Source organism: Bombina bombina, chromosome 1, assembly GCF_027579735.1.
Source record: "Bombina bombina isolate aBomBom1 chromosome 1, aBomBom1.pri, whole genome shotgun sequence".
Taxonomy (NCBI): Eukaryota; Metazoa; Chordata; class Amphibia; order Anura; family Bombinatoridae; genus Bombina; species Bombina bombina.
This window is the reverse complement of record NC_069499.1, coordinates 143460189-143479352: the sequence shown is the minus strand read 5'-3', so window position 1 is coordinate 143479352 and position 19164 is coordinate 143460189. Positions and strand designations below refer to the sequence as shown.

The 19164-nt window shown below is 38.4% G+C and overlaps 1 protein-coding gene across 1 annotated transcript in view; it reads right to left on the bottom strand.

Annotated features, from left to right (window-relative positions):
- POLE2 (DNA polymerase epsilon 2, accessory subunit) overlaps window positions 1-19164 on the bottom strand; it is a gene marked incomplete in the record, with an annotated part of 205906 nt that overhangs the window by 175674 nt on the left and 11068 nt on the right. Inside the window, 3 exon segments of the mRNA XM_053697663.1 lie at window positions 3493-3576; window positions 5169-5243; window positions 6104-6197. Of these exon segments, the coding sequence (XP_053553638.1) occupies window positions 3493-3576; window positions 5169-5243; window positions 6104-6197 (253 nt within the window).

The following is a 19164-nucleotide window of genomic DNA, read 5'->3' as shown; positions in this document are numbered from 1 at the left end:
GTAACGATTCAAAATTTTCAGATCCAGAACTGGCCTGAATGGAATTTCTTTCTTTGTGACAATGAATAGATTTGAATAAAACCCCAGACCCTGTTCCTGAAACAGAACTGGTATGATTACCCCCGAAAGCTCCAGGCCTGAAACACACTTCAGAAAAGCCTGAGCCTTTACTGGATTTGCTGGGATGCGTGAGAAAAAAAAAAAAAAAAAATCTTCTCACAGGAGGTCTTAAACTGAATCCTATTCAGTACCCTTGAGAGACAATACTCTGAATCCATTGATTTTGGACAGAATCTGCCCAAATGTTTTGGAAGAATCTTTAACTGCCCCCTACCAGTTGAGTTGGAACGAGGGCCGCACCTTCATGCAGACGTGGGGGCTGGCTTTGGTTTCTTAAACGGTTTGGATTTACTCCAACTTGAAGGTTTCCAATTGGAACCAGATTCTTTGGGGGAAGGATTAGGTTTCTGTTCCTTACTTTGTCGAAAGGAACGAAAATGGTTAGAAGCTTTATATTTACCCTTAGGTCTTTTATCCTGAAGCAAAAAAAAATCCCTTCCCCCCAGTAACAGTTGAAATAAATTGAATCCAACTGAGAACCAAAAAAAATTACCTTGGAAAGAAAGATAGTAATGTAAACATAGATACCATGTCAGCATTCCAATATTTGAGCCACAAAGCTCTTCTAGCTAAAATCGCTAAAGACATAGATTTAACATCAATATTGATGATATCAAAAATGGCATCATAGATAAAATGATTAGCATGGTGAAGTAAGCGAACAATGCTAGACAAATCAGGATCCATTTCCTGTTGCGCTAAACTTTCCAACCAAAAAGTTGATGCAGCTGCAACATCAGCCATAGAAATGGCAGGCCTAAGAAGATGGTCAGAATATAAATAAGCTTTCCTTAGATAGGATTCAAGTTTCCTATCTAAAGGATCTTTAGAAGAAGTACAATCTTCCATAGGAATAGTAGCACATTTAGCAAGAATAGAAATAGCCCCATCAACTTTGGGGATCTTTTCCCAAAACTCCAATCTAACTACTGGCAAAGGATACAATTTTTTTTAAACCTTGAAGAAGGAATAAAAAGTACCACCAGGCCTATTCCATTCCTTAGAAATCATATTAGAAATGGCATCAGGAACTGGAAAAACCTCTGGAATAACCACAGGATGTTTATAAACAGAATTTAAACGTTTACTAGTTTTAATATCAAGAGGACTAGTTTCCTCAATATCCAATGTAATCAACACCTCTTTTACCAAGGAACGAATATACTCCATTTTAAAAAAATAAGTAGATTTGTCAGTGTCAATATCTGAGGAAGGATCTTCTGAATCAGAGAGATCCTCATCAGGAGGATGATAATTCAGTATGTTGTCAGTCATTTGAAATTTCATCAACTTTATGACAAGATTTAAAATACCTTTTACGTTTATTAGAAGGCGGGATGGCAGACGAAGCCTTCTGAATCGCATCAGCAATCTTTTATATTCACAGGTATATCATGTACATTAGATGTTGAAGGAACAACAGGCATTGTACTATTACTGATGGACACATTCTCTGCATGTAAAAGCTTATCATGACAACTATTACATACCACAGCTGGAGATATAATCTCCACAAATATACAACAAATGCACTTAGCTTTGGTAGAACTGTTATTAGGCAGCAGGGTTCCAACAGTGGTTTCTGAGACAGGATCAGATTGAGACATCTTGCAAATGGAAGAGAACATATAAAGCAAAATTATCAATTTCCTTATATGACAGTTTCAGGAATGGGAAAAAAAATGCAAACATAGCCCTCTGATATAGAAAAAGGCAAGAGGCATATAGGAATGGGGTTTTACATAATGAAATTATTTGGCTTCAAGTATGACTCACAACGCAAACTGAAAATGTTTCGGTGCTAACAACATCCGGAAATGACACTCGCGTCATTGTAGACGCAACCTTGTGCAAGGAACTCAGCGTCAACTAAGACGCCTGAAATGACGATTTTGCATCATCAGACGTACCTTTGCGCTAAAAAAAAATTATTGTGCCAAGAATGACGCAATAAACTTTGGCATTTTGCGCCCTCGCAAGCCTAATTTTACTCTCCAAATTTAATGAAAAAGCAGTCAATTGAAAAAAAGACTATACCACAAGTATGAAAAATATTTTCCTAAATAGGTTTTTCTCCCAAATATGAAACTGATAGTCTGCAAACGGAAATATACATAAACCCGACTCATGGCAAATATAAGTACAATACATATATTTAGAACATTATATTAATGCATAAAGTGCCAAACCATAGCTGAGAGTGCACTTATCTGAATCTACATCTGTCCGGCAGAAGGGCAGCTCACCTGGTTTGAGAGGGTATCCTCCCTCACATGGACCTGTGAGAGAAAAGAAAGACTGAATAATCTTACTCAGGCTTTCAAGGTAGGGCAGTAAAAATTGTTTGAGAGGTGCAATGGGGATCGCACCCCACAAGTTCCCAATTGCTTAAAAGCCACCACTGCTCTACTTAAGAGACTGACGTGGGTTAAGGCTAGACCCCAGGAAAGATCAGAGCAAACCTACTCTGCTTTAAAATATTAAAATCTTGATTGAAGAAAGACACCTAAACTTTACCACCTCCTTGCAATGCAGACAAAGAGAATGACTGGGGTTTGTGGTAAGGGAAGTGATACTTAACAGCTTTGCTGTGGTGCTCTTTGCCTCCTTCTGCTGGCCAGGAGTGATATTCCTGTGGACTCACCGTGTCATTAGAAATATAATTGTCTATTTGTCCCCAAATTAACTTGTTTCTCACATGATGTCCAGAGAAAGCTTGATAATTTCTAAAAAAATTTAACTGCAAAAACATAAGGTGCGATAAAAATATTCACACAAACATGTAGCCCTTACACACTGTGTTTACCTATGACAAAGAGTCCTCTGGCTATGATATACATTAAAAGAAAAATGTACCTATTAATAGCCTGTACTTACCTGACAGACACCCACTCTACTGTTCTTACCCGGCTACAGTTTTTCTGCTCTCAGTAGATAGCTTATCCAGTGCTGTATAAAACAGCAAAGGGTTTTGCATAAGAGTACGACGAGTAGGCAAAACAGGGAGATGGCTAAGGACCAGTCCCTGGGACACCATACAGAGAAGAAAACTTTAGCACCACAATTCTTCACCTATTCCTGTAGAGGCAAAAATAAGACTGGAATACCAGATAGGTGAAAGGGATTAAGTGCACTTAGTTTATTTGGAATCTTTGCCTCTTTCTAGTGGCCAGGAGTTGAATCCTAGTAGTAATTGCACATGGATTCTCGCCACCTTCTAAACAGAAATACATTTCAGTTAAAATAAGTTGAAAAATAAATTGAATAAATCATGAATTTTTATTTATTTATTTATTTATTTATTTTAAAGATAAGATGATGATCAGAGTAGATTTTAGGCCAAAGCACATTAATGTGACAGCAGTTACCTACCTCTTTCAGCTGGGTTATCATCCCTAGGACAATCACTTCTCCTACTTTAGCAGTACTACCCAGGAGAGTTTCTACAGTTTTAAGCTGAAAGAAATGCACAATTTTATTTTAAAGCAAGTCTACACAGTACAGAGGAACTGAAGAGTACAGAGTAAGGCTATTTTCATCTATAGAGTGGTTATGTAAACTGCATCCCTCCAAAGCTTTAAATAGAAAGTGTTTGAGCTATAGAGGTAGCACATTTACTGGCTCTGCACACCATGTCAAACTACACATCTGTTCATTTCAGTGCAGCAGTTTAAAGTTAGACCAAACGACTGCTATACAGCCTACCCTTTGCCACAAACAGGGAATCTGCCTATATGAGAGTAGGTTGGACTGTTCAGGTTAGTTTTTTTGGCTACCTGGCACCAAGTAATAAATATTCAAAATAAATTACACTTCTGTTCTTCAGCAGCAGAGAGAAATACATTAAAAAAAAAAAAATATTACAGCTGCAATAAAAATCAAGATTTCTCGTGTGTGCTTATTTCATAAAATAAAGTTTGATTTGCAGTATATTTTTAATAAACTTGTATGTAATTAATAGAAATACCTGTTACACTATGCAAGCGTAACTCTAGGGGGCGCTAGAAGAAATATATAATTTTTAAAAATATAATTTTTAAAAAAAAGGTCAACCAAGGCCTAATATAAATATAGATGTATTACAACAATCTGTAGGATAATACTGAAGTATAGTAAAAACAATAAACACTATAAAAATAATATAAAATGATCAGATAATGTATAAAGACAAAATAATAATGACAATTACAGAAAAAATGAGACATGGACTCTCATCAAATGTGATGTGATGAGATCAATATAAACAGAAAATACAGCTTAAAACAATATATAATAAATAAATAGTATTAAGTCTCTAATAAGTTCTTATCTGTATATGATATTGATGCTCAGACAGTCCCAAGATTAGGAGGGCACTTCAGAGGTTTATTAGTCCTCCTGGGTAGCACATATATAAGATTCTCCCTTAGATCCAGAAGTCAGCTCCTTGTCACAAAACCAGTCTGGGTAAATACTCTCTCTGTGCAAAGAAAATTGTGATTTTCTTTGCACAGAGTGTTGTATGTAATTAGTATTACATCATGTACTATATATTCTAGATTATTGTCAATGCTATTTTACAAGAGATTATATTACTTTCCTTTATCAATTTAAGTGTATCTTGTTTTTGCTTTAATAAATAAAATGTGTGACATTGTTAGAGTACCATTTGGCTTCTTGGTCTCTACGTAGTGTGGAAAAAGCAAGACGTGTTTAATGTCCTTTAAAATATAAGTGACGACAATATATGACTCAGCAATCCACATATATCTATCTTACTGTTTCTTCTTATTCTTTCCTTTTTTTATCCACACAAAACATCCTTTTAACTTGTTTCAATTTTAAATTATTTCCTCCTATAACACAATTTTAAGTAGTTTATTACAGTGTTTCTCAACTCCAGTCCTCAAGTACTCCTAAAAAGGACAGATTTTCATATCTGAACTAGAGCACAGGTGAAATAATCAGCTGATGGGTGAGAACAGGTAACCATGGTTACTGATCATCTTTTTATTCAGATCATTGGAAATCCTTTACAAATTCTGACTACCCAGCAGATTATAGAGTACCTGGAATTTGCTCCTGCTTTCATCAGGATGTGCACCAATAACAGGTGGGGTAAAAAGCTCATGTCTGTGAGTTCTCTGTAAGGAGGAGCGAGGGGAAAAAAAAAAAGTTATGTACAGCCAATGATAAATATAGTGTGAACAACACTTCAGAACTCATGACCTTTCTATCTTACACTAGTGAAATTGCATCACACTAAAATGTATTCATTAAACTATACAAGTTTTACACAAGCCAAGACACCAACCGAGCAAGAGAACACATGATCTAGTGGTTATACTTACAGTTTGCTTATTTCAGCTCAGAACAATGCACCTTCTTCCTTAAACTATAATTTACACTTTAAAAATAAAATTTAGAATACTTAACCCCTTAACAACCAATGTACTCTGTACGTCCATGGTCGTTAAAAGGTTTTACTAGCACAGCTTTGCCGACAGCAGAAAAGCTGTGAAAATAATGCATGCCTCACTTTGAGGCATGCAGATATAGCATGGTCTTGTCAACATTGGCATCAGTTGCATGTTATGGGGGCTATGTGAAATATTGCAAACATACAGGGTACGTGCCAGTGATCCTTAAGTGGTTAAAGAAACTTTCTAATAAAAAAAAAAAAACTAACTTAGAGTATTTTATTTTAGTGTTAGTGACTTTTGCAGACTGTTTAACTCTTGAAAAGTGGCTAAAAAGAAAGCTAAAGTCCTGCTTAGGATCCTGTGCAGGACACTGCAAATAATTGGCCCCTATATGTATATGCTGCTCCTAATTACATACCGCTATACTTCAATGTTTTAGGACTCATGAGTAGTACTGCAGTGTATAACCCACAGATTGCAAATGACTCCAATACTAAAACTTCTAATAAAACTGGAGCATTACTAATGCTTGCATTAGAACATATATTTAAGAAAAAACTGCTAAAGTAGATAATTCTCACCTGTTGCAGTATTGTATATCGTTCCCGAAATAACTCTGCTTTATCCCTTGCAGTTCCGAACAAATTTGGAGGAGGGTGACTAGTCATTTTCAACCTGAGGGGAGAGAAGGAAAAAAAAAAAAATACACACACACATGCAAAAGACTACATAAGGAGGTATGTTACACAGAATATAAATAATATATATATTTTTTAAAGTTAAATAACTAAATTCTATGAAATATACATAGATCATTAATCATTTGATACTAAAACCCCTACTTTGTAGTTTAAGTCTCTAGGAAGGAAAGGAAAGGAACCAGAGTTAGTATTATCGGTTATTTGTAGAGCACCAACAGATTCCGCAGCGCTATAAACAAAGGCAGAGTACAACAAAACAAAATTGTAGGGATCAAATGGGTAGAGGGCACTGCCAAGAGTCGCACTGTTGTAGTCAGCTCTTAAGAAGGTGATCAACAAACAGCTGGACTCTTAGGCATACATGCTAATGGGGTTCAGGGGATAGCAATGGAGGAGAGGAACTGGTATAAAGAAAGGTTAGTGTAGGTTGTATGCATCCCTGAACAGTAGAGTCTGTAGGGAGCGCTTGAAGCTTTCAAAACTAGGGGAGAGTCTTGTGGAGCGAGGCAGAGAGTTCCACAAGATGGGAGCCAGTCTGGAGAAGTCCTGTAAACGGGAGTGTGATGAGGCGGAGAGTAGGAGGTCATGAGCAGAGCAAAGGGGACGGGAGGGAGAGTGTCTGGAGACAAGGTCTGAGATATAGGAGGAGCAGTACAGTTGAGGGCTTTTTATGTCAGAGTGAGAATTGTGTGTTTAATCCAAGAGGAAGCCAGTGAAGGGATTGGCAGAGAGGTGCAGCAGATGAAGAGCGAAGTGTAAGGAAGATGAGCCTGGACGAGCCATTCATTATGGATTGTAAAAGAGCTAGATAGTGAGAGGACATCCAGAAAGAGATGTAAGCAATACAGTTAGTGACACGGGTTAGCAAGGAAGGAGATAGGTCTGGTGCATTACCTGATTAATGTGTGATTAATGTGTGACACAATGGGTAAAACGTCATTAAAGGGACAGTCTAGTCCAAAAAAAAAACTTTCACGATTCAGATAGGGCATGTTATTTTAAACAATTTTCCAATTTACTTTTATCACCAATTTTTCTTTGTTCTCTTGGTATTCTTAGTTGAAAGCTTAACTTAGGAGGTTCATATGCTAATTTCTTAGACCTTAAAATGCATTCTTAAGAGGCATCCTTCAACAGGTTTTTCACCACTAGAGGGTGTTAGTTCATGTTTTTCATATAGATAACACTGTGCTCGTGCACGTGAAGTTACCTGGGAGCCATCACTGATTGGCTAAACTGCAAGTCTGTCAAAAGAACAAATAAAGGGGCAGTCTGCAGAGGCTTAGATACAAGATAATCACAGAGGTAAAAAATATATAAATATAACTGTGTTGGTTATGCAAAACTAAGGAATGGGTAAACAAGGGATTATCTATCTTTTAAAACAATAACAATTCTGGTGTAGACTGTCCCTTTAAATTCAAGGTAAGGCTATTCTGTGATGCCCCAAAAGTATAAAAACAAAAAGTTTTTTTCTGTGCACAAAAACACGTACGAGAACCCAGCATTTCACTTACATACTGCAAAAACTAAATTTATGCTTAGCTGATAAATTCTTTCCTGGCATGGAGAGTCCACAAATCCATTCTAAATTACTAGTGGGAATTCAACTCCTGGCCACCAGGAGGCAAAGAACACCCGGCAGAGCTGTTAAAGTATCACTCCCACTTCCCATAAACTCCCAATGTCATTCAGCCGAAGGAATAGGAAAAAAGAGATGACACAAGGGTATAGAGTTGCCTGAGGTTTGAAAATAGACAAAAGCCACCTTAAAATTAAATTAAGGGCGGGTCGTGGAATCTCCATGCCAGGAAAGAAAATAATCAGGTAAGCATAAATTTTGTTTTCTTTCCACTGGCATGGAGAGTCTACAAATCCATTCTAATTACTAGTGGGAACAAATACCAAAGCTAGAGGTAACAAGGCTTAAAATTTGGATTGCCCCATAATTTTTTTTGCATACCTGCAGACTATACATTACTGTAGAGAATTGCAGATAAGATATGGTCAGGATTGGCCAATTGGACCTTTGGCAGGAAGAATTAAGAATTATTTCAAAGAAGCATACATACTATTTTATTTTTTTATGATTTAGTGAATAACAATGAGAATATTTTAAAATTTACATGGCAATTTTTTTTCCAGAGCTTAGCAGGCAAGATATTAAAGAGTATCAATATAATTATTAACCTACGACCTCCCACAGCATTGCAGGAAGCACACAAAGTTGATTAACATAGCTTATATTATAACAGAGAAATGGACAAAGTGGTATAAAAATGTTATTGCTCAAGATGTAGAGCGGAGGGCACTGATATTTTTCACAGTTTCTGGACATGCCCAAAAATTCTTCAATTTTGGTATGAAGTGAATTTTTGGCTAAATAAAACACTAAAAATTAAAAACAGAATTTATGTTTACCTGATAAATTTCTTTCTCCAACGGTGTGTCCGGTCCACGGCGTCATCCTTACTTGTGGGATATTCTCTTCCCCAACAGGAAATGGCAAAGAGCCCAGCAAAGCTGGTCACATGATCCCTCCTAGGCTCCGCCTACCCCAGTCATTCGACCGACGTTAAGGAGGAATATTTGCATAGGAGAAACCATATGGTACCGTGGTGACTGTAGTTAAAGAAAATAAATTATCAGACCTGATTAAAAAACCAGGGCGGGCCGTGGACCGGACACACCGTTGGAGAAAGAAATTTATCAGGTAAACATAAATTCTGTTTTCTCCAACATAGGTGTGTCCGGTCCACGGCGTCATCCTTACTTGTGGGAACCAATACCAAAGCTTTAGGACACGGATGAAGGGAGGGAGCAAATCAGGTCACCTAAATGGAAGGCACCACGGCTTGCAAAACCTTTCTCCCAAAAATAGCCTCAGAAGAAGCAAAAGTATCAAACTTGTAAAATTTGGTAAAAGTGTGCAGTGAAGACCAAGTCGCTGCCCTACATATCTGATCAACAGAAGCCTCGTTCTTGAAGGCCCATGTGGAAGCCACAGCCCTAGTGGAATGAGCTGTGATTCTTTCGGGAGGCTGCCGTCCGGCAGTCTCGTAAGCCAATCTGATGATGCTTTTAATCCAAAAAGAGAGAGAGGTAGAAGTTGCTTTTTGACCTCTCCTTTTACCTGAATAAACAACAAACAAGGAAGATGTTTGTCTAAAATCCTTTGTAGCATCTAAATAGAATTTTAGAGCGCGAACAACATCCAAATTGTGCAACAAACGTTCCTTCTTTGAAACTGGTTTTGGACACAGAGAAGGTACGATAATCTCCTGGTTAATGTTTTTGTTAGAAACAACTTTTGGAAGAAAACCAGGTTTAGTACGTAAAACCACCTTATCTGCATGGAACACCAGATAAGGAGGAGAACACTGCAGAGCAGATAATTCTGAGACTCTTCTAGCAGAAGAAATCGCAACTAAAAACAAAACTTTCCAAGATAATAACTTAATATCAACGGAATGTAAGGGTTCAAACGGAACCCCCTGAAGAACTGAAAGAACTAAATTGAGACTCCAAGGAGGAGTCAAAGGTTTGTAAACAGGCTTGATTCTAACCAGAGCCTGAACAAAGGCTTGAACATCTGGCACAGCTGCCAGCTTTTTGTGAAGTAATACCGACAAGGCAGAAATCTGTCCCTTCAGGGAACTTGCAGATAATCCTTTTTCCAATCCTTCTTGAAGGAAGGATAGAATCCTAGGAATCTTAACCTTGTCCCAAGGGAATCCTTTAGATTCACACCAACAGATATATTTTTTCCAAATTTTGTGGTAAATCTTTCTAGTCACAGGCTTTCTGGCCTGAACAAGAGTATCGATCACAGAATCTGAGAATCCTCGCTTCGATAAAATCAAGCGTTCAATCTCCAAGCAGTCAGCTGGAGTGAAACCAGATTCGGATGTTCGAACGGACCCTGAACAAGAAGGTCTCGTCTCAAAGGTAGCTTCCAAGGTGGAGCCGATGACATATTCACCAGATCTGCATACCAAGTCCTGCGTGGCCACGCAGGAGCTATCAAGATCACCGACGCCCTCTCCTGCTTGATCCTGGCTATCAGCCTGGGGATGAGAGGAAATGGCGGGAACACATAAGCTAGTTTGAAGGTCCAAGGTGCTACTAGTGCATCCACTAGAGCCGCCTTGGGATCCCTGGATCTGGCCCCGTAGCAAGGAACTTTGAAGTTCTGACGAGAGGCCATCAGATCCATGTCTGGAATGCCCCACAGGTGAGTGACTTGGGCAAAGATTTCCGGATGGAGTTCCCACTCCCCCGGATGCAATGTCTGACGACTCAGAAAATCCGCTTCCCCATTTTCCACTCCTGGGATGTGGATAGCAGACAGGTGGCAGGAGTGAGACTCCGCCCAAAGAATAATTAGGGACGAAAATTAGGTTAATTGTTGCATAGTAAGGAGTATTGGCGCGCTAGATGTACTAGGGGCCTCCTGAGTGGGCAAGACTCGTGTAGACGAAGGAGGGAATGATGCAGTACCATGCTTACTCCCCTCACTTGAGGAATCATCTTGGGCATCATTGTCATTATCACATAAATCACATTTATTTAAATGAATAGGAATTCTGGCTTCCCCACATTCAGAACACAGTCTATCTGGTAGTTCAGACATGTTAAACAGGCATAAACTTGATCAGAAAGTACAAAAAACGTTTTAAAATAAAACCGTTACTGTCACTTTAAATTTTAAACTGAACACACTATTACTGCAATTGCGAAAAAACATGAAGGAATTGTTCAAAATTCACCAAATTTTCACCACAGCGTCTTAAAGCCTTGAAAATATTGCACACCAATTTTGGAAGCTTTAACCCTTAAAATAACGGAACCGGAGCCGTTTTAAGCTTTAAACCCCTTTACAGTCCCTGGTATCTGCTTTGCTGAGACCCAACCAAACCCAAAGGGGAATACGATACCAAATGACTCCTTCAGAAGTCTTTTATAAGTATCAGAGCTCCTCTCACATGCGACTGCATGCCATGCCTCTCAAAAACAAGTGCGCAACACCGGCGCGAAAATGAGACTCTGCCTATGCTTTGGGAAAGCCCCTAAAGAATAAGGTGTCTAAAACAGTGCCTGCCGATATTATTAAATCAAAATACCCAGAATAAATGATTCCTCAAGGCTAAATAAGTGTTAATATCAATCGATTTAGCCCAAAAAAAGTCTACAGTTTAAATAAGCCCTTGTGAAGCCCTTATTTACAATCGAAATAAACATGGCTTACCGGATCCCATAGGGAAAATGACAGCTTCCAGCATTACATCGTCTTGTTAGAATGTGTCATACCTCAAGCAGCAAGGGACTGCAAACTGTTCCCCCAACTGAAGTTAATTGCTCTCAACAGTCCTGTGTGGAACAGCCATGGATTTTAGTTACGGTTGCTAAAATCATTTTCCTCATACAAACAGAATTCTTCATCTCTTTTCTGTTTCTGAGTAAATAGTACGTACCAGCACTATTTGAAAATAACAAACTCTTGATTGAATAATGAAAAACTACAGTTAAACACTAAAAAACTCTAAGCCATCTCCGTGGAGATGTTGCCTGTACAACGGCAAAGAGAATGACTGGGGTAGGCGGAGCCTAGGAGGGATCATGTGACCAGCTTTGCTGGGCTCTTTGCCATTTCCTGTTGGGGAAGAGAATATCCCACAAGTAAGGATGACGCCGTGGACCGGACACACCTATGTTGGAGAAATATACGATTGTTTTACTTAACTTTCTTTTTCAAGTCAAATATACAGAACATCAGGATTATAAATTATTAAATACAATCATATTGCTTGCACGAAAGTTTATATTAAGGAGATGGAAAGCTTCATATGCACCCAATTTCTCTGCTTTGAAGGGAATTTTAATCACACAGCTTATTATGGAGCAAAATGTTATGCAGAATCCCGCTGAGGCGTTATTTTAATAAATGGACAGGGGTAATTAAGTCCCTTCCTAAAGACATGCAAACCCAATTAGTTAAGCCGTTTGACAACTCAAATTTTTTGTTAGAAAATATTCATGCAGGCTATTTTCCCAATTGGTGGATAAGATAGATTTGTCTGGTTTCTAGTAGCTGGGTGAAAGTCGAGGGTGGTGGAGACCTGGGGGGTGGGAGTGAGAGGGGGAAGTTTTTTTTTCTTCCTTCCCCGTGTGGTGGGAATGGTTTGTAGTGGACAGCGCCAAAAAATAAAGAACTGGCTCAACTTCTAGAAAACAACCGCCCAATACGGTCGTTATAAGTTATAACAAGAGATAGAAAGAGTTTAGAAGGAGCGCCAAAAAGGGAGGCTATAGTACTTATGATGTTGTTTAAATGTGATAATGCGTAGTTAATGGATTAGCCACTAGTTCGTTAAGAAATGAATGAATCACTCAGAAGTATACGTTTTTTTAAAAATATATTTGATACAATAAACTAGGGATGCACCGAAATTTCGGCCACCAAAATTTTCGGCCGAAAATGGGCCTATCCCATTTCGGCCAAAAGAGGGGAAAACCGGCCGAAAATTGCATCTTCTATGTAAAATTAAATTAACCCCTATGCCCCACGAAATCATCCCCTGGCAGACAGATATTTATCCCCCAAAGTGTCATTCCCCATGCCTCACCGACCGCTATAAGCAGTTGCAAGCTGATCCTAAATTTAGCCCCGTGTGGCTGTTTTATTTCCAGGCCATATTCAAATGAACTACATGCCCCAGAATGCCTCGCGGTTAAAGGGGGTGCGGCACTGTGGGCTGGGCTGTTCACTCACTGACTGTCTTGAAGCAGAGCGGCGTGAGAGAAGGAACTTGCCGTGTCAGGTGACTTTTATGATACTTGCCTGTAGAGCCATATAGTTACTTGTGGATCCTCTGGTCAGTGAATGTGTGAAAGGCTAATACGTATATTTACCCGTATCTGGCTCCCTGTCTAACTGTGATTTTATTTGAAAAAGCAGCTCATTGAGTCCTGCAGGATGAGCTGCTTTTTCAAATAAAGTCACGATTAGACAGGGAGCCAGATAAGGGTAAATATATGTATGAGCCTTTCACACGTTCACTGACCAGAGGATCCGTTACAAGTAACTATATGGCTCTGCAGGCAAGTGTCATAAATTTCATCTGACACGGCAAGATTAGGAGACTGTGCAAACAGAGCGGGCTGCAGCGTAGTGTCATTACAAGCAGCTGTCCCCCTCCTCCTGAGAACTGCACAATGAGCTGTTTGCCAGATAAGAGTGAATATAAACATGTAGGAGCCTTTTGCACACTGACAGGACTGTAATTGGGCTACAATCCACAAGCAGTACACTTGTAATACCATCTCCTGCATTCCTCTGTGTGCCTCAGTACCATGTCTTAATTCTTAACCCCATGCTGCCTGCTGATTTAGGATTGTGTCAAATGTTCAAAAAAAAAAAAAAAAAAAAAATATTATATATATATATATATATATATATATATATATATATATATATATATATATATATATATATATATATATATATATATATATATATATATAAAATAAAAATTCTTATATTAATAATAAAATTATAGAAAAAATAATTTGGTGAAAAAAAGTCATTTTCGGCCAAGGGCATCCTGCATTTTCGGTTTCGGTCTAGAATTTTCATTTCGGTGCATCCCTACAATAAACGATGAGTTCGGATAGAAATAATAAATATATATATATTTTTTTTTTACTTATTTTTTTTTTTTATCGGGTTATCAAACACAAATTAGATACATAAATTAGGAAAACATCTGCGCATGTCTCTATGAGCGCAAAATACAATTTAAAAAGCCTAAAGCGCAATTTCAAATTATCTCGTGATATCTGTTAGACTAGTACATCCACTCGGAGGGCATCTAATAGAGCGATAGTAACATACAGTGGATTTTGGAAAGTCAATAAATATAGTGATACACTTGTTAAGTGTGAATAGCAGAAATACAATGTATCAGTGCGAGAACAATAATAGTAGATTAAAGAGACGCTTATCGTGTGTGGATAGCAAGAAAAAAGAACGTTATTAGTGAACGTTGCTGAAAAACACACTTCTAATGTGCAGATTACTTCTAATGTGCAAAATATAAAGTGAAATGAGCTAATTGGCGTAGCGAATAGGAGTAAAGCATGAAAACTATTGAGTAACTTGCTTAGAGTAGATGCTTATTTTGACTATATAAGTAAAAAGCGTTACAATAGTGTAACTGTGTGAAGAGAGAAGAGTTTATTTCCAATATTATTGGAAATAATGGATATTTTGAGATATATATATATATATACATACAGTATATATATAAAATATGTATTTGGTAGGTAACTAAGAAGACAGTATAGTGTGCGAAAGATCAGTGTGTTAACATGTATAGTAAATAATTTCTTGTTAAAAAAAATAAAATATAGAAGAGACTGCGCTCTTCAAGTGAATATACAAAATATGACAATATATGAATGGATTGACCAATCCGATACATATGATAACAAAAAGCAACTGTAGAATATGTTATACAATGAGACACTAAAACCACAATAAAAAAAAAAAAATTGACTATAAACACATAGATGGAGACTGCCTTATTGGGGTAAAATTTGTGATAGCAATATAAAACCCCAAATTTAAGGCTTTTTCGAAAATAGAAGTTCTGAATAAAGTCCTATATAGAATCCTGTGTACCCAAAGAGTTGCTGATTTTAAAAGACAGTCAAAACTGAAATTGATCCATACATCAAATATCAAAACGGCCGATATCCAACTTCAACAGGCAAATTTTAGTAGAATATTTAGCCAAGGGTGTATAAAGGCAAAATGTCTCTTGTTAACCTGTTTGGAAACAAGAGAAAGAAAAAAACGACTGGCAAAGCGAACAATATTCCAAACAAAAAATAGGAGTTATGCTTACCTATCTATAGCAAATATTCGGGCTGGTCTGTCAGGGTTCGTCAACGCATTTCAACATCTAAACAAGGTCTTTATCAAGACTAATACCAGCTCCTTTGCTATGCTAGAATTTTATAGTTTATAGTTTTCCACAGCCTATAGCTTGTAAGGGGTGTGGCTTAGAATTGCGCCATTTTTTATTGTTTGGCGGCCATATTGGATAAGGGCGCCAGTATGGGCAAAGTTTGATTGTTTAACTGATTTAGACATACATTAGTATTATTATCTATGACTTACAAGATTTGCTATTAGTTTGTTGTTTATGTATTATATTTAGATAGCGATTTTAGACTGCAGCCCGAAATGGTACATTGCTACGATAGGTAAGTTACAGGTGTTGAATATATTGCCCATAAAGACAGGTTATAAAAGTCGCATATCACAGTTAGTATGCAAGAGGAGGGAATGGTCTTTAAGAATATTCTTAATATATATCTCCTAACTCATTGCATATTCATGAACGAAAAAACAGTCTTTTAGGGTGTTTTTAGGTATTGATCGTAAAAGGGCCAATATATATATTATATTGACCAGACTAAAACAGATTAAAAGCATATAGAGACATATTACGGATGTTGATTATATTCCTTAAAAAATGGTTTACATGTGTCACATCGCAATAGGTATTGAAGACGTATTGGATTATAAATGTGTAATATATTTTATGAAAAATGTTTTACAAGTGTCATATATTGCAATAGATGTGCATAAAGGAGGGGATGATCTTTAGGGGTATTTTTAGTATATATCCCCTATTATAGTTTTTGTGCATAAAAAAAGAAAAGAAAAAGAAAAAAAACAAAAAAGGATTAAAAAAAAATGTGTTCCTGTGTTGGACATAGAAGGACCAATATATATTATGTTACCCAACTTAGATAATAACAGATAGAGTTAAATCCTAACTACAGCCTATATTATGCTAGTTGTATTAGATATTAACAGACAACCTAAAGGGTATATATATTGTTGAATGTACTTATACTACTTGTCATAGTGTTACTGGAGAAGTTTTGTTTTTGATAACCCGATAATATTAATAAAAAAAATATATATATATATATATATATATATATATACACACACATTATTTCTATCCAAACTCAGATTCATTCATTTCTTAACGAACTAATCCATTAACTACTCATCACATTTAAACAACATCATAAGTACTATAATTTCCCCGTATGGTGATTGTGAATTGATTTGTATTAGACTTGCTACAATATTATCTGGGAAGATACATTTGTAAACTTTGTTTAGATTTGACTTAAAATTTAGTTTGGAAAATACATATGAGGAGTCTAAATGTAATTGATGTATAAAAGATGTAAAATGAAATTAAACATTATGGAAGAAAATATATTATGTTGATTGTTTCTCAAACATGTAATGACATGATTGTTATTATGCACGTGATGTATATATATGAAACTTGAATAAAAATTATAAAGAGAATACTTCCGGATGGAAGGCCCACTCCCTTGAATGAAAAGTCTGCCTGCTCAGATAATCCGCTTCCCAGTTGTCCACCCCTGGGATGTGGATAGAAGATAAGTGAATGTGACGGATACCCCGGCTACCCCGACTGGGTAGCTCCGCCAAACGGGTCCTGCTTCCTCCCTGCCGACTGCAGCTATGTAGCTGGCAAGTGACCACAGCCTGTAGCCACCCCTGATGCCCGACAGCACCAGTACTCCGGGTCCCACCCTGTGGCAGACTCCAGCTACCCAGACTAGATAGCTCTGCCAGAGTGTCCTTCCTCTGCCTGGAACAGGCTGCTATGTATCCCAGGAAAGTGATTTTAGCTGGAGCCCACCCAAATAACTAGACAGACTAGCCTTCAGGTGAAACAAGAACTGATTTTATTGTACAGCATACACTCCTTTTATACACACAGCTCATCTTGATAAGACAAAGGACAATCCCACTATTTTCCCGCCCCTCCAGACAGCCCGGCACCTCCATAGGAGCCACAGTCTCACAATCCCAAAACCTAGGGGTGGCAGTTTCGGGGTGATCCCGGTGGAGCTCTCGGTCCCCAGATGCCACAGTCCAAAAATCAGCATGATTCGTTACTGGGGGCCGGAGTTACAGTCCATTGAAGTTATGGGGTTAGGGGTGTCCAAAAACCCCAAGTTCCCAAAGGAGCTCCCCTCTGATAATTGCCACAGCTCTTGTCCTCCCTAGGCGCTACCAATCCCCAAAAGAGCAGAGCTCTGGGGTAAAGGGCTGCTGGAGCGACCAGGGGTAAAGTTAGCGGGTGTCCTGCTGTCCTGTGGCCGACCGGGAGTTCCAGGAGCCCGGCCAACCTGAGAGGAGTTAGGCGGGTGTCCGTTGTGAGGCGGCCGACCGGGAGTTCCAGAAGCCCGGCTTCTCCCTGGTTGTTGATATACGCCACCGAAGGAATGTCGTCCGATTGGAATCTGATAAGCCTGGACCAAACTCAATTGAAACCAAGCTATCAGAGCATTGTAGATGTCTCTCAACTCTAGGATATTTATAGGGAGGACAGACTCCTCCTGAGACCAATGTCCCTGAGCTCTTAAGTAGCCCCAAACCGCTCCCCAACCCGAAAGGCCGGCATTCGTGGTCACAATTTTCCAAGATGGTCTCAGGAAGCATGTGCCCTGGGACAGATGGTCCTGGGAGATCCACCAGGACAGAGAGAGTCTCTCGTTTGGTCGTCTAGAACTATCCTCTAGGGCACTGGTTTTCAAAACTTTCCCTCAGGCATCCCCAACAGTCCAGGTTTTCTGTTTACTAATTAGCCGATTGTTTCACCTGTGCTCTAGTTAAGATATCCACAAAATGTGGCCTGTTAGGGAGGCCTGAGTACAGGTTTGAAAACCAGTGCTCTAGAGTCAGCAACAGGAAACATCTTTTTCAAAACAGGAGATGGAAAAAAAAAAGGAACCCCCGGCTTCCCTCATTCCTGAGAAATGTCAGATGTGATCTGGAATAGGAAATACTTCCACAGATTTAGGTTTGACATCAAATACTCTTAAGTTTATTAGCCCTTTTAGGAGTCTCTGAGACTGTAGAGTACTCCAAAGTAGGTAGAACCTCTTTCAAGAGTAAACGGAGGTGTTCAAGCTTAAATCTAAAATTAACCTCTTCTGAGTCCGCTGTACCAGCAGCAGACTCAGAAATCTCGACCTCAGAAGCCAAAGAGGAGTGATCCTCCTCAGATAACTGAGATAGACTGACTAAGGCAGTCTGGGCGGAATCAGAACTACTAGTTTTAGAGAGGTCCTTGGATTTTCTTTTTCTCTTACCAGCAATAGGTAAGGCAAAATCACCTGGTAAATATACTCCCCTAGGTACAGGTTGAGAGGAACCGCAGGGCACTGCTTGTGAAACTGCTAAAGTTTGGGATGTTTGAGGAGAAAGTTGAGGCATGGCACGGACAACATTATCCTGAGAAACAAGTGGCTCTGAGAAGGTATCTTTATTTTTGTACATTAATATATTATTTACAAATGTGGAACAAAACTGCACCGGAGGAATAATCTGAGCCTCCAAGCAATACAAACATTTCTCAAAAAGATAAAGCTAAATTTGCATCAGTGTCCATAATGCAAATAAAGGGTTCCAAGAGTAATAAAATTTGAAAAAGTTGGTTTCAAAAAAACAAAACTGTATAGAGATATAATACCAAACATATGAGTGTGTTAGACCACTGCACCAAAGTGCTGAATAAAATATCTAAACAAACTCCCTTAGGATAAAACAAAATGAGTAAAGCAGAAGCAAACCTCAAAAAAATGGCACTGCACTAACATCAGCCTAGCTGAGACTTACCACTCCGGTGACCAGGAAGTCCCAAGTAGTAACAAGGCTAAAAAGCACTGCAAAATTAGGCAATAATGGACCAAGGAAAACGATCTATGATCATCAAACACCCCCATCAGTCGTAGGGAAGCTGCTGAGAAGCTCCGCTAACAAAGCCGGCTGTGCAGTGAAAGCCGTAGAAAGGAAGAGCAGAGAGAAATCA